The 25,620-nt window shown below is 42.0% G+C and overlaps 2 protein-coding genes across 2 annotated transcripts in view; both read right to left on the bottom strand.

The window, feature by feature from the left end:
* LOC142442643 (vomeronasal type-2 receptor 116-like) overlaps window positions 1-25,620 on the bottom strand; it is a 211,081-nt gene that overhangs the window by 171,828 nt on the left and 13,633 nt on the right. The window lies entirely within an intron of this gene.
* LOC142444970 (olfactory receptor 7E24-like) lies at window positions 14,372-15,369 on the bottom strand. The gene has a single exon (XM_075546402.1). The coding sequence runs from the start codon at window positions 15,299-15,301 to the stop codon at window positions 14,372-14,374; it is 930 nt and encodes a 309-aa protein (XP_075402517.1). The 5' UTR covers window positions 15,302-15,369.

Raw genomic sequence — 25,620 nt, 5'->3', positions numbered from 1 at the left:
GGGGTGTCCATTCTCCTGGCCTCGGGTGACCCGGGGCCACAATTGGCAGGCGACAAACTCAAAGGTGGGATCAATTACGATGGGGGCATTGGTGCTTATAATTATTCCTGTGTTGAAACCAGGCAGAGTCCATACATAAGGAGTTGGCTTGTGGGGGCTGATTTGACCCCACTGCCAGACATTAAAATTAGTCCAATTAGGACAGCTTGTGCAGCTTGATCTTTAGTGGGTCGTCTGATTTCTGCACGATCCATTTCTCGGGATGGTGTTCTTCTAAGGCCTTTGTTATTTGGGTGTAGTGGATCCATGGCAGCTTCCCAGCAACCTTGACTGCCGTAGGAGTGAAGAGGATTACCTGGTAAGGTCCAGTCCACCTTGGCTGCAAGGCAGGCACCTTGTGTCATTTGACCCAGACCCAGTCACCTGCAGTTATGTTGTAGAGGGGTCCAGGCCTTCCAGCCAGGTCTGGCCTATTGGCCAGATTGGGTCCAGCTCCTCCTGGAAGGTGGTAATGGCTTTCCACTAAGGCGTTGTTTGCACTGAGGATTTCTTGGACTGCCTGTATGGATTTTAACAGTTCAGTGTTAGTAAGACAGGTTAACTGGTCTATGCCTATGGTTGGTAAAAGAGGTGGCGGCCGGCCATATAGAATTTCAAATGGTGTTAGGTTTTTGAGATAAGAAGTACACCTCACACGCAATAGGGCAAAAGGCAAAAGTCTGACCCAGTTTTCGCCAGTTTCTGTGCATAATTTAGTCAAAGCTTTCTTTAAAGTTCTGTTCACTCTCTCTACCTGTCCTGAGCTTTGAGGCTGGTAGGCACAATGAAGTTTCCAATTAATACATAATGCTTTGCTAATAATTTTAGAAATTTGAGCTACAAAGCCTGGGCCATTATCAAAGCCAATTTGTAAGGGGATGCCAAACCTGGGGAGGATCTCAGTTAAAAGCAGTTTGCAGACCACGGTGGCTGTCTCTGCCTTGGTCGGGAATGCTTCTGTCCATCCTGAAAAGGGGTCAACAAAGACTAACAGATATTTATAGCCATACAGTCCTGGTTTTACCTCAGTGTAGTCCACCTCCCAGTACTGGCCCGGGGAGTGGCCTCGCTCTCGATGCTGAGGTGGTGGGTGAACCTGGTGGGTAGCGTTTACTTGAGCGCAAGTGATGCACTTTTGAGCAGCTGCTTGAGTCCACTTTTGGAGGTTCGGAATGTTGTACTTTGTAGACAGATATTGGTACAGCTTACTTACCCCCAAATGAGTAGTTTTATGAAGATGATTCACCAATTCTCGCCCAACTACTTCTGGGACTAGCCTGCGGTGGTCAGGTAGGATCAGCTGTCCATCTGGGTCCTTGACGCGGCCCAGCTGGGCTGCCTTTTTTGCCAGCCGTTGGGCTAACTTAAGTTCAGACTCAGAATAGACAGGGCAAACAGGCAGTGTAGGTTGAAGTAGAGTTCGTGGCTTCTTACCTTTGACTAAGGCTATTGTCGCTCCCAGGTTTTGAGCATCCATGGCTGCTTCCTTGGCCGCTTGGTCAGCCAAGTTGTTTCCTTTAATTACTTTTGAGTCTCCTTTTTGGTGGGCTTTGCAATGGATTATGGAGAGACATTTTGGTTCCCACAAGGCCCTGTGGAGGTCTAGGATCTCGGTTTTGTTTTTAATTTCTTTTCCTTCAGAGGCTAACAAACCTCTTTCCTAGTAAAGAGCTCCATGGATATGGGTCGTCACAAGGGAATACTGGCTGTCTGTCCATATATTGACGGCTTTTCCTTTTCCCAGCTTTAGTGCCTGTTAGGGCAATGAGCTCAGTCTTATGGGCTGAGGTACCTGGAGGAAGGGAAGCCGACCATAGTACCTTAGTTTCTGATGTGTCTGCTGCTCCTGCCCCTCGAGTGCCGTCTTTTATGAAGCTACTGCCATCAGAAAAGAGTTCCAAGTCCGGAGGTGTCAGAGCTACATCAGTTAAGTCCACTCGAGTGTTGGAAATGGTTTCCAGGATTTCCATACAGTTATGGATTGGCTCCTCGGCCGGCTCATCACACAATAGGGTTGCAGGATTGAGAGCAGCTATTTTGGGAAACTGGACACTGGGTGGGTTTAGCAACAGTACCTGGTATTGGAGCTCACGGACATTCGTTATCCAGCAGTCAGGAGGGCTTTTTAGCAGGCTTTCCACCGAATGTCCCCCTGTAACAGTAATGTCCTGGCCCAGCATGAGCTTTGATGCTTCCTTTACCAACACTGCAGTAGCTGCTATGGCCTGCATGCATCCTGGCCAGCCGGAGGCTACTGGGGCCAGTCTTTTTGATATGTAGGCCACGGATCTTCTAAACAGTCCCAGGTGCTGCGTAAGAACCCCCTTGGCAGCCCCCTTACCTTCTGCTACAAACAGCTCAAATGGTTTTTGCACATCCGGAAGAGGCAGGGCTGGGGCCAACAGAAGGGCCCTCTTTAGTTGTTTAAAGGCAGCTTCACGCTCTGGAGTTTTCAGGACTTCCTTCCCCTCTCCTTTTGTGCTTTCATACAGTGGCTTGGCGATTTCAGCAAAACCAAGTATCCACAGACGGCAGTACCCCACCACGCCCAGGAATTTGCGTACCTCGCATTTTGTCTTCGGAAAAGGTGTCTGCAAGTCTGCATTGATCCTGCTGGTAGATAACATTCTTTCCCCCTCCTGGAGTTTGTAACCCACATATGTGGCTGTTGTGACACATAGTCGGGCATTTTTTTTTTTTTTTTGTTGCCGACACCTGATACCCAAGGCGGGCTAGGTATTGTAGCAGACTCTTTGTTGCTTTTTGACAACTATTTTCGTCCTGCTGCCAGCAGGAGGTGGTCATCCACATACTGGAGCAGCGTGACTTGGGGGCTATCTGCTCGGAAGTCCTGGAGATCTTGGCTTAGTGCCTCCCCGAAGATGGTAGGGGAATTTTTATACCCTTGAATTAAGCGCTTCCAGGTTAGCTGCCCGGTGTCGGCTCCTTGTGGATCAGTCCATTTGAAGGCGAAGATGGGCTGACTCAGAGGAGACAGAGGAATGGAGAAGAAGGCACCCTTTAAAAGTCTAACACAGAGTACCAAACGTGCTCAGGGGATAGGAGGCTTCACAAGGTGTAGGGGTTTGGCACGACTGGATGAATAGTGACCACCCGGGCATTAACCTCTCTGAGGTCTTGCCCTGGTCTAAAGTCATTGGTTCCCGGTTTCTGAACTGGCAGTAAAGGGGTACTCCACGGTGAGCAGCAAGGCACTAGAATGCCTGCCTTTCTGAGCCAGTTGATGTGTGGAGTTATGCCCTCCCGGGCTTCCCTGGACAGGAGATAGTGCCGGACTCAAACGGGCATTGCAGTCCTGTGGAGCTGCACAACCACGGGGGTTGATGTTGGGCCAGCCCTGGGGGATTGTATTCAGCCCATACCTCAGGGGTGGTTTCTATCCATTGATCTAACAGTTCCTTTGAGTCTGAGGTTGGCTCTGGTTCTGAGAGCAGAATGTACTCTTCTGATAGAGGAACAGAAACTGTTAGCTGGGGCACCGGGTCTAACTGTACAGACACGGCGCTACTTTTGGAGTCAAATGACATACAGCATTTAGCTTGTGCAGCACATCTCGTCCCAGTGGTGGTTTTGGGCAGTCAGGCATGCCCAGGAAGGGATGAGTGATGGTCAGTGCCACGGGCCAGGTCAGCGCCGCGGGCCAGGTCCACAGCTATGCCTTTGACTTTCCAGTTGCTCCTCCAAGAGGAATCTTGGCAGAGGACAGACTCCCCTGGGCTTCTTTTAACACCGAAAATGTTGCACCAGTCAGTGTCTACCAGGAAGTTTACAGGTTGGCCCCTATCTTTAAAGTTAGCCTGGGCCCCTGGGGACCTAGACTCTTGGAGCCCGGGCGCCCCTACTCATCCTTTTGGGTCAGCAACACTGCAGCCTCCAATAGCTTCTTTTGCGGTCTATTGGGGCAGTGTCTTTCCAATGTCCTGCGCACTTACAGTAGGACCACTGGTCTTTCTGGAGCCTGCCTTGGCAATTGCCCACTTTGTTTTCACCCTTTCTCCCCTTTACCAGGACTTTTGATCTCTGCCTTCTCTCAGGGCAGCCACCATGATTTCAGCCATCTGCTCTGTGGAGGTTACGGGTGGATCCTCCCTGTTGTTATAAACCTTCTGGGCTATTTCCATTAATTCACTAAGATTTTTACCTTCAAACCCCTCGAGCTTTTGCAGCTTTTTGCGGATATCAGGGGCTGACTGTGCTACAAATGCTATATTTATGACCCAGCGATTTTCAGGGGCCTCGGCGTCAATTGGAGTATACAGCCTATAAGCCTCCATTAGACGTTAAAGGAAAGTGGCTGGTGACTCACCTGTAGCTCTCTGCACTGTCTCGCTTACCTTAGACAAATTGATGGGCTTTCTAGCAGCCCCCTGGAGGCCCAGCAACAGATATTGGCGGTACCTGGTCAGGGCTTTCCTGCCCTGTGCAACAGTGGGGTCCTATGCAGGACGCTGAGTGGGAAACAAGGCTTCTCGCAGATGGTGGGCAGTTACTGGCTATCCATCAGCCCGGAGCAGTACCTTATAGGCTTCCCACTGGACTCTTTCCTGTTCCTCTGCAGTGAACAAGACCTGTAAGAGTTACTGACAATCATCCCAGGTAGGTTGGTGGGTGTGGAAAACAGTTTCCAGTAAAGAGATTAAACCCTGGGGCTTATCAGAAAAAGATGGGTTTTTGCTTCCACTTGTAAAGATCACTAAAGGGGACTGCCTGATCTGCTCCTGGGGGTGGAACAGTTTGTCTTAATGGGAAAATGCCAACTGGAGCCCCATCCAGCTTATTTTGCTCACTTTTGGTATTTACATATATTGTCCATCCCTCCCCCGCAACCCCCCCCCCTGCTGCACGGGTCTGGGGAGGACTGAAAGGCGCAGATATTACAGGGGTGGTGCCGGAACCATCCTGGCTGTCGTGTATGGAGGAGGGGCCAGGAGTCCAGCTGCCTCAAGGGGGGTTTGCAGCGGCGGCTGAATTTCAAGTTCTTCTTCAGCACTCTGGAGGACCGGATAAAGATTCTGAGGTTTCCTGTTTTTAACTTGGGTTTCTTTTTCCATTGCCACCAGGACCTGTTTAGGGGGAAGAAACTTTCGAATACATGGTGGAGGGTCAGAGGCTATATCAATTCACACATCAATATATGGGATTTGGTCCGAGTGACCTGGTTTTCCATAGACAAACCTTCGTACTTGATATAAGAGGGGTAGGGGAAAAGTACCCTCTGGAGGCCAATTGGGTACTCCTGCAACCCAGTCCATCTCACAGAATGACCTAAGGCTGAATGCCTTAATTTTGAATCCATAATTTGACACAGACCTTTTAGAGAAATCAGAAAAGGTATTTAAAAGGCACTGGAGTGGAGTTGACTGCTGTTGTCCCTTGATTGTACTTTTTGCTCCAGCTGCTGGAAATAAAATAATAACGGGTAACGAGCAGGAACAAAAGCAAGCCACACAAGGATGAAAACACCGATAAATAAGGAACAACAATCCCCCACACACAAGACAAATAACAAAATAATATCACCAGGGCTAAACTTAAAGGAACAGGAGAACACAGGGAAGTCTCCCTGGTCCTATGGGACTGTCTGAATGTTGCATCGAACCGAACCTATTCTTCCAATTTAGGATGTGCACACCAATTTCTATAGTGCTTCGGAACGGGCCAAGCAACGGGGGTGGAGGAACGTCTCTCTGAGGCCTTCCCCTAGTTGAGGTACAGGACAGAATCCAACAACTGGGGCGGAGGAACGTCTCTCCGAGGCCTTCCCATAGTTGTGGCACAGGCTCAGGATATCACCTGTTCCCAGGGTCTCGCTTGTCCCGCTGATGCACTACCTGGTCACGAAGGATCTTAGTGGGACCTCCAAAATGTTGTACATGAGCCGGACAAGAACAACTGAGACGTGAGATTGAAAGAAATAAAAAGTTTAATAACAAAAGACACCTGCGCAGGGACCAGCCAGCCCTAGACAAAATGCAGTCATCGGTTGGTGGTACCTTTTGCTTACAAACTTGGATTTTTAAAAGGTTGTATTAGATCGCTCAACTGTGCAAGCAGGCTGTTACAGAAGCAGACCTTGCGGTTAAGCAGCGCAGCTGAGCAAGCAGACTTTGCGGTTGCACAATTCCCTGGCGCAGGATAGACTTTTGCTGGTTTTTAGGAACAAGGGCTGTTTGGTTTTTGTTTTTTGGTTTTGTTTTGAATACTCCAAGGCCTGAGGTTGCACTTTAGGACTGGTGCAGAATGATTGCTTAATATAAAATGGCTGTATTTAGGCTATTACATTGCCTAAAGCTGTATTATTGAAGAATTCCATGGACAAAATATTGAACAATGCAAGAAGTATCAAAAGAAGATGGAAGGACTGAGACTGTACCAAAAATGGTTTCGTCTGACATTAAGCTATTTCAAGAGGTAGTATATAATCAAGAACAAATGCTATTGGAAAATAAAGTTCAAGCTTCACTTAAAGCATTAAAGTAAAACGAGAAGCTTCCAGTGAATCGCCTCTGAAGAGGGATGCAAATGGCCTTGCTATCAAAAAGAGAGCTTTGTAAGTGGATTATAGAAGGTGTGATTATTTTAAGGTAAATTACCTTATTTACCTTATCTCCCTTTTGACCAATTTTAAATTTGTTCCAATTTTTAAAATTTTATGCTTTCTTCTCCATTGAGGAGTTTTGTTTCATTATTTCATTGTTTCATGTTTGAGGGTTGGAGTTGTCTTTGTTTGGTATATTTTCTGTGTAGGAAATCCAAGGTAAGTAAATTTAAAGATGATAAATTAATTAGTAAATAATTCCCTAGGGACATGGCAGGGAAGGTTGGTGGGAAATAAGGAACTAGCAACAAGCAACACAATAAAGAACAAAATGCTCTGGAATGGATCATCATGATGATTGCACAACTCTTCTTAATATGATTGAACTATTGAGTTTTATGATGTGTGAATTATATGCCTATAAAACTATTAACAAATAGAAATATAACTATATACTCATATCTACATGTTAAGAATTGAAGTTGCAAATGGACACTGGGCCTCTACGCAAGTTCTCCCTCAACATCAGAACACTTTGTTCTAACAATCCAGCATTCTGTGATTCTCACCTTCCCGACACAATCGCTGAAGACAAAATGGGTGCATAAGCAAATTGGTGAAGAAAGCTGATGGTGCCCGGCTATCAAAAGATATAGCATCTGGAGTCTTAAAAACTTGAGGATAACTAAGTGGCCATCTAGCTCAGAAACAACAAATCCTTCATGGAAGAAGTACACCAGCCTGTGTCATCATGAGGTGTCAATGGGATCAGTTATCAGGCATCTAAGACCCAGAACAAAATCATACCCAATGTGAATGGGGATGGTGGTGCGTGGAGTAGAGAACCAATGCCCATCTCTAGACAATTGGTCATCCCCTCACAGAGGGTTGACAGGGAAAGAAAGAGACAGTCAGGGTGCACTCTAGCACCAATGAAACACACAACTTTCTTCTAGTTCTTTGGTGCTTCCTTCCCCCCAACTATCATGACCTCAATTCTACCTTACAAATTGCATTAGACCAGAACATGCACCCTGCTACAGATAAGAGCCCAAAACACAGGGAATCCAGGATAGATAAACCCCTCAGGGCCAACAATGAGAGTAGAGATATAAGAAGGATTAGAGGAGGGTGGGGGGAGAAAGGAGGAATCAATCACAAGGATCAACCAATAACCCCCTCCCACCGGGACGAACAATGAAAAGGTTGGTGAGGGTTGACGGGGGATGATGTAAGACATAAAAATAATGATCTATAACTTATCAAGGGTTTGTGAGAGAGGGTGGGCAGAGAGTAAAGGGGGATAAATGGGGAGCTGGTACCAGGGTCTCAAGTGGGAAGAGAATGCATTGAAAATGTTGAGGACAGCATATGTGCAAATGTACTTGACACACTGGATGAATGTGTGGATTGTGATAAGAGATGTAAGAAACCCCAATAAAAGTATTTTTAAAGATACCTTTGTATTGAAATAATACTAACATAGATCTGTAACAGTGAAAGTACTGGCTTGAAGTTAAAAAATATTAGAAATAGTTAGATTGGTTAAATGGGTAGCACATGGATTGAGCAAATTACTTGGAGTATGCCATCGTCTTGCATGAATCCATCAATCCTTGTACTCGTCAGTCTTGAATATGGCACCTGAGCAATGGTTTCGAATTTCAGTTTTTGAAACAATGGTTATCAGATGCCAATAGCAAGTCAATTAAGTCCAATCTCTGAACAGTTGATTTTTTAAAATTCCAAATTAATGCAATATGAAATGTTTCCACACACTGATGCAGCACTGGAAGCATTCACTAGTCTATGACAAAAATTTGAAAGACAGCTACCTGAGCAACTGATTGGAAGAGATCTATATGTGTGCCCATTCAAAAGGACAGTGACCCAATAAAAAGTAGAATGTTTCTAACAATATAATTAATATCACATGCAAGTAAAACTTTGCTGAAGATAACTCAAAAACCAGTGTAGCAGTACATTGACAGGGAGCTGCCATAAACTCAAGCTGGGTTCACCAGAGGATGTGGTGTAAAAGTGGAGAATAGCAGAAAAATGTACACTTGTCTTTTATTGATGATGCAAAAGAATTTACTGGAAGGATCACAATAAACTATAGATGTATTGTAACTAATAAGAACACTTAATGAAATACTTAATTGTACTTATTTGGAAAATGTAAACAGGCCTGGAGGCCATTATTTAAACACAACAAGGAGTTACTGTATGGTTTTAAATCAAGAAATATCCTGCATGTTTTAAATTCAGTGTTGAATACTTTCTTATTCAATTTCTATGCAGAGCAAAAATATCCATAAAGTTAAACTATAGGAAGAGTAATGCTACATCAGTATTAGAGGTAGAATTATTTAAAACCTCCCATATAAAAGCAAAACGTTATTTGCAGAAAGCCTAATAAGAACCAGAAGCACTTAGAGATGAAGACCAAAGATGGATTTCAATTTAATGTGAACAAACAAATGTGTTAAGTAGAGTTCTTTAGAGAAACCAAACCAGGACATTTATGATTAGATAGATAGACAGATAGATAGATAGATTTATTCACACAGCACAAAGGAATATAACAGCTAATTCCTCCACCCAACAGTACAGAAAGCTCAGTTCAACTCACTTTCCTAGAACAGTTAATCTACTGGAAATCCTTCAACTCAAGAGGGCTCCAAAGTCAAAGGTACAAGAAGCAATAGCTGAGTCTTCCCTCGGGCAATGCAGACAGAGTCACCCACAACAGCAAACAACCGGGTGATCACAAACAGTCAAGAGCTCAAGAGCTTAGCAAAGCTGGCCTGGATGGGATATCATACTCAAGCGATGCGAGATGACAGGATCCACAAGCCTCAAGGAATCAAGTGATATACACAGCAGCAGCATGGCGATGCAGGTCTCAAAGAAACCTCAAGCTCTAGCAACACAATCCACGGGTTGACTCTCCCACAGATAGTGTAGCTCCCAAGTTGAGGCAGAGAACTAGCTAAAGCAGCTGCATGCTGGTCCAATTCCCAGGCAGCAAGAGAGAGAAGGGCGGGCTTACCAAGACATGTATTTCTTTGCCCACCAATCAAACTGTGAGCTTATTAATCCCACATGTTCCTATTGGCCAGGTTGGCACAATAAACCTACCCAGCACATATGGCCATAACCAAACTCATTGCTATCAATCTGACTCACAGACACTCAATAGCAGTGGTTTTCAACCTTCCTAATGCCACGAGCCTTTAACACAGTTCCTCATGTTGTAGTGACGCCTGACCATAAAACTATTTTTGTTGCTACTTCCTAAGTGTAAATTTGCTAGTGTTATGAATTGTAATGTAAACATCTGATATGCAGGATGTATTTTCATTGTTACAAACAACATAATTAAAGCATAGTGATTAACCACAAAACATATGTAATGATATGTTTTGAAATATTTATTTCTAATTCCAAATAAATGAAAATTTTTCTTGAAGCATGGTGTAGCATGGGTAACAGTCTTCACACCATGTACTCGTATGTGGGCAGATCCGCCTGTAGGCAGATATAGGAGCAATGTCTTAGTTCCTAAGAAAATCGGAAATATGTGTTTTCCTATGGTCTTAGGCGACCCTTATGAAAGGTTGCTAACCCCAAAAGGGGTCACGACCCACAGGTTGAGAACCATTGCTGTATATGATATGGTAGGGATGCCTCTATCCCTCCATGACTGTAAATCTTTAAGATGGTAAAGAGAAAGAATGCCATTTTGAGCAATAAGCTTGATGCAAACCATGGAATTTTCAGTCACTTCATATGCTTCTGAAAGTTGAATGCTGAAGAAGAAAAATCGATGTACTTGAATCATGGTATTGATGAAGAATATTGACAGTATCATAGACTTCCAAAAGAATAAAGAGACCCGACTTGGAGCAAGTACAGCCAGAATGCTCCTTAGAAACAAGAATGGTGAGACTTTGTCTGACGCTCTTTGGACGGGTCATTAGCAGAGTGCACCCTCAGGACAAGGGCCTGATGCTGGGTCAAGTAGAAAGAGTGAAAGAGAAGACCCTGGACAGAGGGGCGGACACGGTAGCTCAGTGGTGGGCTCTGGCAGCACAGCTGTGAGGCTAGTGCAGAAGGAGCTGAGCAATAGGCTCTACGTGAATTTGCACGAATGGAAGGCTGTACTCCAACTTGTCAACCAGCTAGCAGCCTGATGATACATCCTTGGGGGGCGGGCAGGGCCCTTTTATATGAGAAACTGAGGACATCTCCTCCCTCTCTTGCCCTGCACCTTCATCCTTACTCAGACACTGTGGCCGCCTTCAGGGGTGGCCCCTTGTGGGACTGCCCAACCCTGAGAATTGTCTGTTCCTGCCTTGTTTCCACGGATCTTAGATCCAAGTGACCGCACTCACTGGCCTGTGGTCTCCCTGTAGCTGGGCTTCATCTCTCTGAGTTGTCCTTGGCCTGAGACTGTGTGACTCTGGAGAGGGTTCCAGCTAGCATGAGATGAACTGGACTGGGTTGAGATGCCTTCTTGATATAAGATTGGTTCTTGATACAAATTCTTTCTTATTCATATGTGAGGGTCATTTGTTTGTTTTTCTAGACAATTCACACTAACGAAAATGGTGTTTCTTCTTTTGTGCACAGGGTTGCTATGAGTAAGAACCTGTTAGAGAGTACTTTACAGAACAACCTATCAGCAGTCATGGGTATGGTACATGGTGGGGTTTTTCTATTGTGCATGGGTACGTTATGAGCTGGAGCTGACTTGATGGAGCCTAACCAAAATAACAGCAAATTTAAGGTATACATTTATGTGTATATCTCATACTATGCCCCATGGACAATTAAGATGAAATCTCTCAATTAGCATTATATGGTGTTTGATAGTGGAATTAACATTTAATCTTATTATAAGAAACTGTGGAAAACAATGAGACGTCTTTCACCAGCGAGACAAGCAATTAATGACAGTTTTTGAAATAAATGTCTATATTTCTCAGAGACGTTAAAATATAATGTTATATGGGGGTCAGAGTAAAGAACCAAAGTCCATCTGTAGACTATTGGACATTCCCTCACAGAAGGGTCACAGGGAAAGAATGAGACAGCCAGAGTGCAGGAGAGCACTGACGGAACATACAACATTCCTCTAATTCTTTCATGCTTCTTCCCTCTGACTATGATGACCCCAGTTCTACCTTACACTTCCTGCTAGATCAGAGAACATACACCCGTACAGATAAGAGCTCTTGACACACGGAATCCAGGACAGTTAAACGCCTCAGGAACAGTAATTGGAGTATTGATAGCACGATGGTAGGGGAAAGGTAGGAGGAGAAGGGGGAAACCGACTACAATGATTAACGACGTATAACTCCCTGCCCCAGCCTCTCCAGGAGGATGAACAACAATAACGTGGGTGAAGGGAAACAGCGGGAAATGTAAGATATGAAAATAATAATCACTTAAAATTTATCAGAGGACATTGCAGGTGGGAGGATACAGAAAGGTTGGAAAATAGAGGAGCTGAGACCAAGGGTTCAAACAGAAAGAAAATATTTTTTAAATGATGATGGCAGCATATGTACAAATATTCTTGATACAATTGATGTATGGATTGTTATAAACACTATAAGAGCCCCCATAAAATGATTTATTTTAAAATATTAATTTAATTGAAAACTTAACATATAATGTTATAGTAAATGAGAACTTTTGTGTGAAAATATGTTTAGTGTGATACTGCTTAGGTATATTTTAAAGAAAATATTTATAGATCTATAAATCAATTCTAATATCATGAAAACATTAAAAATAATATTATCTAGAGGATTTTATCATAAGAATAAATAAAGAAATGGTCAACTTTGCTATGCTAAACTCCTTTTGTTTATTGCAACAAATCAGAAGAAACATATAAGATCTGAAAACATTCTACTAGCATGAGAGAATCAGAATTAACAAGTATAATGTAATATTAGAGTCCAAATCTTTTAGTTCAGGGCTTTACTTTAAATAAGTGGTTCAGGGAAGAGACAGACGAGATGCTCCATTGGCGGGTTCTAAATCAGTCGCGATGAGCAGTATCCCTGCATAATTCTCAGTCCTCAGAGAGTCAGATAGACCTGGGTTCCAGAGAAATTTCCTAATGAAGTTCTTGCACTTCGTGTCATTATATCTGCTCCCAAATGATGGAGGTGGGACTATGCAAATAGGGTGCGTGAAATAATAGGGGAGGGAACTGGTGGGATAGGAGAGTCATTTCTCTGTGTTTAGGAGAGCTATCTCAGTAGCAGGAAGACAAAGAATTCCTGAAATATCATGGAAGAAGTGCTACCATTATAGCACCTTTAAAACATCTTCCTTCGGTGGGCATGGCAGAGGCATGCCATGCCAAGACCAGAACCCAAGACAAGGAGACCAGGTGACACAGCAGAGGAGCCGCCCTGCAACTATGAGAAGGTGAGGCACAGCTCCAGGAGATGCGAGAGGATTGCAAGAAGATCAGGGAGAGAGATTTGGTGGCTGTTTCAGGTGGGGTGTTGCCGCGGACCAAGGTTTTCTGATCCTGGCTGTGGTAACCTCTTAATAGACCTAATCAACTCCCACAACTGAGAGCATTGTCTGTGAGTTCTGAGGTGGCAGCGCATGGATTGTGCAACCAAGCAGAGAGACAGAATGCTCAGACAAAATCTGAGATTAAGACACATAACATCATTATCCAGAAACCAATAGAGAAAGTCATCAAAATAAACTATGCTTACAGGATGGAGAGTAGAGGAACAGAAGTATCAACATGCAAACAAGGACAACGATAGACCATAAAGAAGGAAGAAATGTGAGAATGACTATCACATGTACAGTCAAGATCAGAAGCTGAGCTGGTGAGAGCAAGGCATCACCATGTCCCAAGCTTCCCAAATGAGTGCAGTGTAAAGTCACAATTTGGGAGCAGTGCCATGCATTCTGACATGTAAACTGCATACACAGATCTTTTAGATGCAAAGGGAGTCTACATAATAGATAGGGATTAATTAAATGATGTACATTGTAAGTATATACAATTATCATGCATATTTTGAGGAAGTCTGGGTCATTGATGACAAGCTTTCAAAGAAAAACAAAAACATACTACCTTTGAGTCATGTTGATTCATAATGACCCTAAAGGACAGGGTAGAACTGCCCTGTGAGTTTCTGAGACTATGACTCTTTACAGGAAGAGAAGGGCATGTCTTTCTCCCATGGTGCAACTGGTGGTTTCAAACGGCTGACCTTGCAGTTAGCAGGCCAACTTGAGATTTCAAAACTATTCTGTGACTTGACCCTGCAGACTGACACAGCCCAGAATACTTCTGAACACACACACACACACACACACACACACACACACACACACACACATTACTGCCATCGAATCTATTCTGGCTCACAGCAACCTGTAGGTAAGAGTAGAATTCTTAGAACACCATCTCTGTCAGTGGTTTCTTCGCTAGTACACCTTTATGGGAGAGAAATCCTCACCTTACTCCTGTAAAGCAGGTGGTAGGTCTTAAATGCTGACTTTGTGTGACCCACTAGCCAAGAAAGCTGCTGGGAATACTCGTACTATGTCATTACAGATAGGACAAAGGAAGTAATGCTCAAAAAGGAAAAAATAACTATTGAAACCTATGAGAGCTACAAAATTATGCAGTCAAAGAGGCAAGACTTCTGGTTGCAGTTATTAGATCTCGCCATCTTGTGTAATCCACCCATCAAATTAGTACAGGAATCAAAATTAGATTGTTCTGCTAAGGAACCTCTTCAAGGCAATCTTGATATCTCGGTTTCTCAGGCTGTAGATGAACGGGTTCAGCATCGGGGTGACTAAGGTGTATAACAATGAGGCCACTGCAACCTTTCTGGCAGAAGAAGAGACAGCTGAAGTGAAGTACACCCCGACACCTGTTCCATAATATAGGCAAACAACTGACAGGTGCGAGCCACAGGTGGAGAAGGCTTTGTACTTCCCACTTGAAGATGAGACTCTCAGGATGGCAGAAATAATTCTCGTATAAGAGAAAAGGATCCCTGAGACTGGAACACCAGCAAAGATGGCAACCACACAATTTAACAGCATGGTAGTGAGGGTAGTATCCGAACAGGCAAGCTTAACTAGTTGAGGAGGGTCGCAGAAGAAATGAGGGATTTCCACAGTCGTGTGGAAGGTAACCTGTGACACCAACAAACACTCCAGCTGAGAGTCCAGAAGGCTGATGAAAAAAGACACCAAAACTAGGAAGCCACAGCGGTGGGCGTTCATGACGACTGCATAGTGCAGCGGGGAGCATATAGCCACGAACCTGTCGTAAGCCATGACAGTGAGCAACATACTGTCCCAACATCCAAGGAGGTAGAAAAAAGACCCCTGTGTCAGGCAACCCACATAGGTGATGGATTTGTTCTGTGTCTGGATGTTCACTAGCATTTTGGGGACTGTGGTGGAGATGAAACCGATGTCCACCAAGGAGAGGTTAGAGAGGAAGAAGTACATGGGGGTGTGGAGGCGTTTATCAGAGCTGACAGTCAGGACGATGAGCAGATTCCCAGCCACAGTGACCAGGTACATGGACAGGAACAGCCCAAAGAGGACAGGCTGCAGTGCTGGCTCCTCAGAAAGGCCCAGGAGGAGGAATTCTGGGACACTTGTTAGATTTTGTGACTCCATGTACCTGAGACAGCATTTGGAAAAAAAAAAAGTGGTGTTAAAAGAAAGTAAGTGAATAGAAACTCAGCACTGTGTTTGCATTTTGAATGCAAGAAACTGATCAATAAAGCATGCAAATTCACAACTGTTCACATCTGCAGCAATAATGTCCCAGGGCCTTCAGCAATATTTCTTGACTGTATCACTACAACCCAACCAGTATATTCACCTGAACTCTTTCTTCACTGTGCTCTCTGCTAGTCACCTGTTTCTCACAACCACTTAAGAGACCCTGGGCTACAGAAGGTGAGACTAGCAAGTGATATCAAGAAAACAGAGCAGAGAATGAGTCAAATATCTGCCTTGTTTATGAAGGAAGCATATGCAAGAAGGAATTTTTCTCTATGAAAAATTATTTAGACCAAAGGAAATGAAGAACCAACTGTAATTCTTGTTGAAGTCTGTGTGCTCTGATCTCCCTCAAGTACTCTTTGCTTTTGGCCATCAAGATTGTAACTTCTGCATATTCCAAATGGTAATGAGTATGTAGTCCACTCCTGTCCATCAGCATATCAATGCCCTCCCAAAAGATGAAAGTGTTGTGCATAGAAAGTCCCGAAACAAAATACATCATATAAGGAACCATGGGTATAAAGACCATAGTAATTGACTGTCACTCAGTCTGGTAAAGAAACACTACCCTGAGACACATTCTTCCTCGGTTCATTCCAGTGACTACCTCTTGGTATGTGCACAGGTTCTTTCTGTGCTCACAGGACAATTCTGCATTTCCCACTTCTTGGGAATAAGAAATGAGATCTATAATTTGTTATGATCTTTAGAGTAGAATGCATTTCATAATCAATGAAACACACAGGCGAACATTTCCTTTAGTATTTTCAACTTTCAGCCAAGACCCATCTGGTAACATTGATGGTCCTATCACTCCACATCCTGTTGATTTCATTTCTCCAAGAATCTCCCATCGGACAAGATCCCAGATAGAAAAGAGCATGAGTAGATCTGTGAGGACTTTCTATGATATCTGTTTTATAGCACTAATTAGTATAGTGTTCCAAAACTATGGGTTTTGTGAAGATCAACACCACAAATGAACAGTAGGGAAACATAGTTCAATACTAATGTCTGGACCTAGATGCATTTCTCATGCAATCAGATTTAGTTTCCCCTCGGATGTTCCACTCTATTTTAAAGTTTAATTTTTATAAAAATCTAAAATTTTGAGGATAATTGAAAGCTGTGAATTTGGTTAATTAAGTCCTAGGGTAAGTACTCCCCGCTCATCCATCAGTCTTCATTAGGGCTCCTTGTTGGTAGCTGTGCTGCTGAAAGCCAAGTCACCAGTGTTCTAAATCCCATCAACGTCACCCATGGTGAAGCGGTCCAGTGAGCTTTCCCAAGAAAACACAGTTTAGGAAGTAGAAAGATGTTGTCAACACCTGAAAATTTACCCTTCAACAAAGATCTCTCCATCAGCTATGCATAAACTAAAATGACTGGACAAGGTTAAGAATTTTCCCGTGTCTCACAAATCAAAAGGAGGCTGACAGGACTCACAAGTAGATGTCCATGTACAGAGCAACTTCCCTCCATTTTTTATTTTTTAAAATGTTTAAAATGGAAATCCAAGAAATTTAACCAAAGATACAGCTAAATTATACCGTTGAACTCATCCAAATTAGGCTACTTACATCAATGTCAGCAGTCTAAAACACCAACTGATCGGAAGGAGAAAGATGAAGCTGGCTGTTCAGATTTAGTCTCAGAAACCCACAGTGGCAGTTCTACTCTGTCCTGTAGAGAAGATGTGAGTCAGACTCAACCCGATAGCCATTGGCGAGTTTTACTTTAGATCCAGATGGAAGCAATTTCAAGAATAACGGAAGAAAAGTCATGTGAGACAAAATTCGGGATCAGAATGAGAAACTGGTCTGCTCTGAGTTTCATGCAGCAGATTGTTACATGGTTCTCACCGGAACCTCGGTCATTTATCCTTCATGCAAAAAGGAACACCACAATTGTCTACTGTGGTCTGCAGTAATTAAACCACCCCTCCACCCCAACACATGAGAACACAGGGAGTAGGTAGTCTATACATGGAGAGAACAGGGGGGTGAAATGGCAATGCCGGGTGGCAGGAGAGAAAGTAGACAAGCAACCTCTGTCTGGAGTCAGACTTCTGATTTCAATATTAATGACTTAGTACAAGTTGCAGATTTAGAACATGTTGTAGTACAAGTTGCAGGAAAAGGCTGTGCTCTTTACCTGTGAAATTACAACAAAGTATGCTGCTATTTCCGAGGTGAACTTGTGCAGATAAAAGGAAGAAGCTGTGTAGAAAACTTACCTCAGATCCTGGCCCTGGGCAGCCTCCATGTTGTTTATGATTTTGTGGTTATGATATAATATTTATGACATTGTGATGACTGCCATAATCCTTATTATTGCCATGACCATCCAGATCATTTTGAAGTGTTTAGGGGTCAAGTACGAGGAGCCCATTGCTTGCGTTGGTTGGGTACTGCACATGGGAAGTAGAGCGGATGCAGGACATACACCAACTCTCAATGAGCATCGTCACACTTTCACTAGAAGCAGCAGCAGAAACTGTTCAGGTCTCTGAGCTGAAACCTAGCACTCAGGACCTCCTATTGATCCATCCCAACTGTGCCGTTGGTCCTGATGAGAGGTGACACACTCTGCACCCTCTCCAAGTACGCACTGCACCCTCTCTGTCTCTCATTGCACTCATGGATTTCAAAGGGTTTCTGCTTGGGAATGACCATGAAGTGCTGTCATGACATCTCTCTTCTGGTCGGTGAACAATTGGGGCGGAGGCAACTTTTTCAAGTCTCCTAAGAAGAGAGACTCAGGCATGGAACGTCTAGAGAAGAGACACAGGTATGGAGACTGCTGTATTGTGATGGACACACTAAAGTCTGGAAGGTATAAATGGGTTATTTAGAATTATCTGGCCGTGAGAATTAAATGCCCAGAGCATGTAATTAGCCAAATTGGTGCGTGGCACTCCAATCTCTGGGGACTCGTTAGTATTAATGAAACAGAATGAGAAGAAAGTAAATTTCCTTGGAATCTGGGCCCTTCCAATCTAAGGAGGAACCCTAAAATCTTCACTTCCAATGTCCAAGCTATGTCGACGTTAAAATAGAAATCTATTTCAACACAAAATCAATGTGTGAATTGATATTTTCAAACCCATTGATTATTTATGTAATTTTTGGAGTACTAAGCCTTATATGCATCATTCACCTGTCAGTTTGTCATACTGCAGTGGCTTATTAGTTTCTCTGAAGCTAGAGCGTGTGCCACAGCCTTTCAAACTCCAGCAGGTAGACCTTGGTGAACAGGTTTCATCAGAGTTTCCACACTAAGAGCTCGTGATGAAGAATGAAGAGGCTGCTTGTTCTGAGGGGTTAACCACTGGAAAAGCTTGAGTAGAACAGTGGGATTTTGTCAGCTACATCTCCAAAAGATGTGTCCCCAGGGTGGATGACACTCGCGTAGAACTGGAGACCAGATGCCTCCTCAAGGTAGAGCAGACCTTCAATCACGTGAATGAAGGAAAGGGTTTAGTTCCTTCGATGGCTAGTGGAGCAGCCCTCCAAAGGAGAAGAAAACACTGCAAACATCCCGGAATTACTGTCACATGGAAGGCATAAAGTATGAATCCAGGAAATTCGGAAGTTGTCCAAAATGAAATAGAATCCATAAAGATCTAGACATCCATGAGCTTACATATACTGTTATTGGTCACTTTATGTCATACAGTCATTTGATTTACTATGAAGACAATGACAAATTGAAGAAGAATGATATTACAGTGACTATCAAAAGAAAGAACTCAAGATGTGTCTGAAATCCAAGGATATTTGTGATAGTATAATGTCTATGCATCTACAAGGAAGTCCAGGCAATACAAGTGTTATTTAAATTTACCAAGAAACGGCTAAAACTCATGATGAAGAAGCCGAAGAATGCTATTAACTTCTTCAATCTGAAGGTAATCAACCTAGCAATAAGATGCATTAATAATTATTGGTAATGTAAATGTAAATATGAAGAACCAATAGTCATAATATAGCGTTAGTGAGAGAAATGAAGTTAGACGATGGGCTATAGAATCTTGAAAACTAACCATTTTCTCCATTGTAAATAACTTTCTTCAACGACATAAACGATGACAATACATGTGAACTTCATCAGATGGAATACACAAGAGATGTCAAAACTCTAGTTGGATTCAGGAGAAGGCATAAAATGAGGGATATCCCTGCTAATATCAGAAACATCTTGGCTGAAAGCAGAGAATAAGAGATGGGGTTTCATAGTCTTTTATTTATTAAGCAGAACCAGGCAGAGTTGAACAAAATATTAAAGTGCTCCTCATCATGGTCTATGAAATGAGAAAGCACCAATAAAGAATCAATGGCTCTTCTTTGTGGATTCAAAACCCCCTTGCTGCTTGGATTTTGCCCTTGGTCGGGCCCCTAATTATAATCTGTCTGCTATTACTTTTAGCTCTCTGTATTTTATTTTTAAACTTTTATAAGAACAAATAAAAGACATCTCCAACCTAACCATCAACCAGCTCCTATTTCATTCCTACAATCCGCTACCGACCGACCCTGGACCCCCAGAAGGAACAAAAGCCACGTGGAAGAAAAACACCATGAGGTGTTCAAGGGATCAGGGATCATTCTGTGCAACCATGAGGTGTCGAATGGATCAAGTATCAGGCATCAAAATCATATCATTGTAATTGAGGGTGAGTGAAGTGTGGAGACGCAATGCTCATTAGTAGGCAACTGGACACCCCTTCCTGAAGGGTTGCAGGGAGCAGGTGAGTCAGTCAGGTTCCAGGGTAGCAACGATGAAACATACAACTTTCCTCTGTTCTTAAATGCTTCCTCCCCCCACTATCGTCATCTCCATTCCACCTTACAAATCCAGCTAGACCAGAGGATGTACATTGGTACAGATAGGATCTAGAAACTCAGGGAATACAGGACATATTACCCCTTCTCGATTATTGTTTAGAGTGGTGATATCTGGAGGGTGGAGGGAAGGTGGGGTAGAAAGAGGGAGCCAATTACAAGGATCTATGTATAAGCTCATGCATTGAGAATAGACAACAGAAAAGTGAGTGAATGGAGATGTCAGACAGTGTAAGATATGACAAAATAATAATAATTTATGAATTATGAAAGGTTCATGAGGGAGGGGATAATGTGGAGGGAGTAGGGGGAAAGGGGAGTTGATATTAAGGGCTCTAGTAGAAAACAAATGTTTTGAGAATAATGATGGCAACAAATGTACAAATGGCCTTGACACAACGGATGGATGTGTGAATTGTGATAAGAATTGTGTGAGAACCCAATAAAATGAGTTTTAAAAAAAGAGTTGTATGAGCCCCCAGTAAAATGATTTTTAAAATGAAAAAAAAAAAAAAAGAGAGAGAGACAGGATCCCCAAGAATGGAACTCTACCAAAAATGGCATCAAAACAATATACTAATGGGGCACTGGTCGAGGTATGAGAAAAAGCTAGGTTTACAAGTTGAGGAAGGTCACATAACAAATGAGGGATTTTTACATCTGTAGAGAAAATACGTTGTGATACCATTAAGCAATGTTTGTCCAAAAGGTTGATGAAAAGAGATGCCCAAACTAACAAACCACCTAGGCAGTGATTCCTGATGATTGGGTAATGCTAGGGGTGACAGATAGCCACAAACCTGTAATACACCATGATGGTGAGGAACATACTGCCAAACATGCAGAACGATACGAAAGGGATACTTGCATCAAGCATCCCATGTAGGTGATGTCTTTGCCCTGCGTCTAGATGTTCACCAGCATTTGGGGGACTGTGGTGGAGATGAAAACAATATCAGTCAAGAAGAAATGGAGAGGAAGAACTAGATAGGGGTGTGGAGATTCTCGTCTGAGCTAGCAGTCAGGATGATTAGTCGGTTACCAGTGCCTGTGCTAAGGAATATGAGCAAGAACAGCCCAAAGAGAAGGGGGTATAATTCTGGATCCTCAGAGGCACCAGAGGAAGAATTCTGAGATGCTTATCAGATTCTGTGGCGCCATGTACCTGAGAGAGCTTTGGGGAATAACGAAGAGATTGTTCAAAGGAAGCAAGTAAAACAGGGAACAGTGAGCCGCTCTGTTGCCTGTGTTTTAAATGAAGTTTACAAGCAAATTGTGCACATTTCAGATCCCAATACTCGGTTACCTTCAGCAATGTTTCTCAGTTGTAGCAAACCCAACCACTGCACCTCTCCCTGCTCTCTGTGCTAGTAATTTGTTTCTGTACAAACCTGCTTTAGAAACCCAGGGATACAGAATGTCAGAAGGGCAGTGGTGTTTTAAGATAAAAGATACATAGAAAATGTAAAATATCGGCCGTCCATTGGAAAGAAATACATGTAATGAGAAATAATTATTTTAAGAGAAAAGTAATCATTTTAATTAAAGGCCAGTAAGCAGTACTCAGTGAGGGTCACTGGCAAATATACCTGAGCTCACCAAAAGGTTGAAGTCTTCCCTGGGAGCACTTTGAGGAAAAGATCTCGTAATCAACTTTGGAAATTTTAGTTATCAAAAAACCCATGGAACCTACCCAATGAACAACTTGATAGGAGACAATAGGATATGCTCCATCTATGCCAGTACAGTGAGATCCTTCTGCTTTTCGGTCAATTTCTGTGCTGTGGCACATGTCTATCTTCCTGTGACACTAGAAGTGATGCCACAGATGTTTCAAATACCAGCAGCATTGGCCACGGTGGGCAGGCTTCAGTGCAGATTACACACTGAAACAGACTAGGAAAGCTGGTGATCTGCTTTTTAATATAGGCTATCCAAAATCTTATTAATAGAAGTGGGTTGTTTTCAGATATAGTGCCAGAAGATAAGTTCCTTCGCATGGAAAGGTCACAAAATATGCATGGCGGAAAGTTCACCTCAATGACATGGATGGAATAAATTATTCAGGACTTTCATTTTCTCAAAACGAGAAAAACAACAATCATAAACATCCATCAGCATTCAGAATATGGAATTTAGTTATTCTGAAATTTGGAAAATTAGAAGTTATCAAAATGTGAAATGGAGTACATAAAGATCAATAGCCAAGTACCAGTGAGTTGAAATGGACTGGTAGTGGCCATTTTGATTCAAAAGATCATCTCACTGATGGATTTGCCGTGCTGAAAATGGCAGCTTAAATAGGAATCGTCACAGTTTTAAAACACAAATAAAAAGTATTTCAACATATATCCTGAAATACAATTGATAATATCCAAATGTCTACAAAAAGCATTTGATATGACTTTTATTCAAATTTGCACACTAACCACTAAACTCAAAAATGAAAAATTGAAGAATTATATCTCTCTGATACCAAAAATTAATTTAAAATGCCATGAAGATGCAACCTGAATTGTTGGTGATTAGATTGTGAAAGGAGGAAACAAGGAGGAAAGATCACCAGTTGGAAAACATGACCTCGGTGGTAGAATCATTGTCAGAGATCACACAATAGAGTTTTGCAAGAACAAAGACTTGCTCACTGTAATTACTTTTTTCAACGACATAATTAATGACTATACACATGGACCCCACTTTGTCAGTTATTGTACTATTATTTCCTGGGTTTTGCTGTGAAGCTTTGATGGTGATATTTCAAATACTCACAAGGGCAGTCATTGTAAACATGTTTCAGCTGATCTTGCAGACTAAAACCACACTGTCAAGCAGTGTGTTCCCCTCTTGAGGAATTAGCCTCTGAAAACCTTATCAATAACTGTAGGATGTCCTTGTTCTTAGACTTAGCACCAGGAGATAAGCACTCAAAGAACAACTGGGGAAGAAGTGCCTCTTCAAAGCACAGTAGACTTTAATGACATGAATGTAGGAAAATTTTCAGGCCTTTCATATGATGATGTAAATCACACCACACAAAAGTAGAAGAAACAGGTGTAAACATCCAATAAAAACCATAATATGGAGTGTACAAAATATTAATCTAGTATTATTGGAAATTATTTTTCTAAAGTGTTTGTATTATTGAGCTGGAATGGATTTATTTGGGCTATTTTGAATCAGACAAAAATGTTACATAGTATTCTGAAAATGACATGTTGAAGAGGAATTGTGGGCCATTCATCACCAAAAAAAATATTTCAAGATCTATCATAAACTGCAACACTGTCTATGCCATAATAATGTCTATATTCCTAAATGGAAGATGACTTAGCACAAATGTTCAAATTTTCGCCAACCACTAAAACTAGTGCTAAAGAACTTGATGAATTCTACCAACTTCTTCTTTAATTGAAAAAACATGTAATAAATAGGCATTAATCATTATTGATGATTAGAATAGGACTGTAGGGAACAAAGAGGAAGTTGGACTGAATAGTTGGAAAGTTTGATCTTGGTGATACTAAAACAAAACTAGAAATATCATTGTATTAGTCTGGGTACTTTAGAGAAACAAATACACAGAAACTCATGTATAAGAGAGAGTTTTATATAAAAGGTATGTGCACATCAAGAACACATCCCAACCCAGTGCTGTCCAAGTCCACAAGTCCAAAATTAACCCATTAACCCATATGTCCAACACCAATCCACAAAGTACTCCTCCATGTCAAAAAACACACACACTATGATGCTGACTGCAGGAAGAAAGCCGAATCCATGAACATGTAAGCATCTCAGTGCTGGCAGGGGTCTCCACACGGCTGCTCCAGCACACAGGGTTGCATCAGGTTAGGTCCATGCAGATTTTCCTTGTGGATGTCTTTCAGGAAGTCAGCCTTGCAAGCTGAAACAGAGAACTGCTCAGGCAGCTCCACCCTGGAGCAACCATCACAAAACAAGAGACCTGAGAACTAGAAAGGTGAGGCTCACTGAGCCATTTATCCATCTGCCCTTCAATCAACACCACATGTTTATCAGCCAGCTTGGCACAATAAAATAATTCAATCATGATGGAGTTTTGCAAGACTTACAACTTCTTCATGACAAACATGTATTTTTTAAAATAAAAAGAATCAAAATAACTAAATATATGGTAATAGATGATGTATCAGTATCCTCAGCTAGACTGTGGACCAGAATATAAAGTGGTCATATTCAGTTCATATTGAAGGTGAAAAAATTAAAATAAGTACATGAGAGTCAAAATATGACCTTGAACATATCTCTCCTGATTTTAGAGACCTTCTCAAAAATAGATTTGACACATTAAACACATTAATAAGTCTTTTGAGGGTAGATGAAATATGGGATGACATCAAGAACATAATACATGAAGGAAGCAAAGAATCATTAAAATAGAGGAATGAATTAAAAAGCAAAGCATATTTCAGAAGAGACTAGGAACCTTGAAGTTGAACATAGAATAGCTTAAGTCAATGGAAGAAATGATTAAATAAAGGAACTCAACAGAACATTTCTAAAGGCATCCTAAGAGACAAAGCCAAACAGTATAATGAAATGTGCAAAGACTGGGAGCTATAAAATCAAAAGGGTACAGCACACTCAGCATAGCTGAAACACAAAGTACTGAAGAGCCTCAAATAAATTATTTTTTAAAAAAAGAAGTGAAGAAAAACTTCAAGTCTAAAGCTGTATAATTGAAAAATTCCACGGGCAAAATATAATGCAAGTGTCCAGAGAAGATGTAAGGGTGAGACTGTACCCAAAATGGTTTTGTCTGACATTAAGCTATTTCAAGAGGGAGCATGTAATCACGAAAAAATGGTATTGGAAAATAAAGTTCAAGCTTCACTTAAGGCATTAGAGTAAAACAAGACTCTGTTCCAGTGAATTCCCTTGCTATCAAACAGAGAGCATTGTAAATGGATTGTAGAAGGTGTGATTATTTTAAGGTATAATATCTGATTAATTTATCTTGCTTTGACCAATTTTACATTTATTACAATTTTATAAATATTTTCTGCTTTCTTTTCCATTGAGGATTTTTCTGTTTCATTATCTCATTGTTGGGGGGGGGGGGGTCAGTCCTTGTTTTGTATATTTCTGCGTAGAAAATCCAAGGTAAGTAAATCTAAAGATGATAAATTAATTAGTAAATAATTTCCTAGGGACATGGCAGGGAAGGTTGGTGGGAAATAAGGAGCTAACTACAACAAGTGCAGTAAAGAATAAAATGTTCTGGAATGGATCATCGAGATCATTGCACAACTCTTCTTAATATGATTGAACTATTGAATTGTGTGATGTGTGAATTATATGCCAATAAAACTATTAAAATATAAA

This window comes from Tenrec ecaudatus, chromosome 1, assembly GCF_050624435.1.
Source record: "Tenrec ecaudatus isolate mTenEca1 chromosome 1, mTenEca1.hap1, whole genome shotgun sequence".
In the NCBI taxonomy this organism is placed as follows: domain Eukaryota; kingdom Metazoa; phylum Chordata; class Mammalia; order Afrosoricida; family Tenrecidae; genus Tenrec; species Tenrec ecaudatus.
The sequence above is the reverse complement of the archived record's forward strand: the minus strand, read 5'-3'. Positions and strand labels throughout refer to the sequence as shown.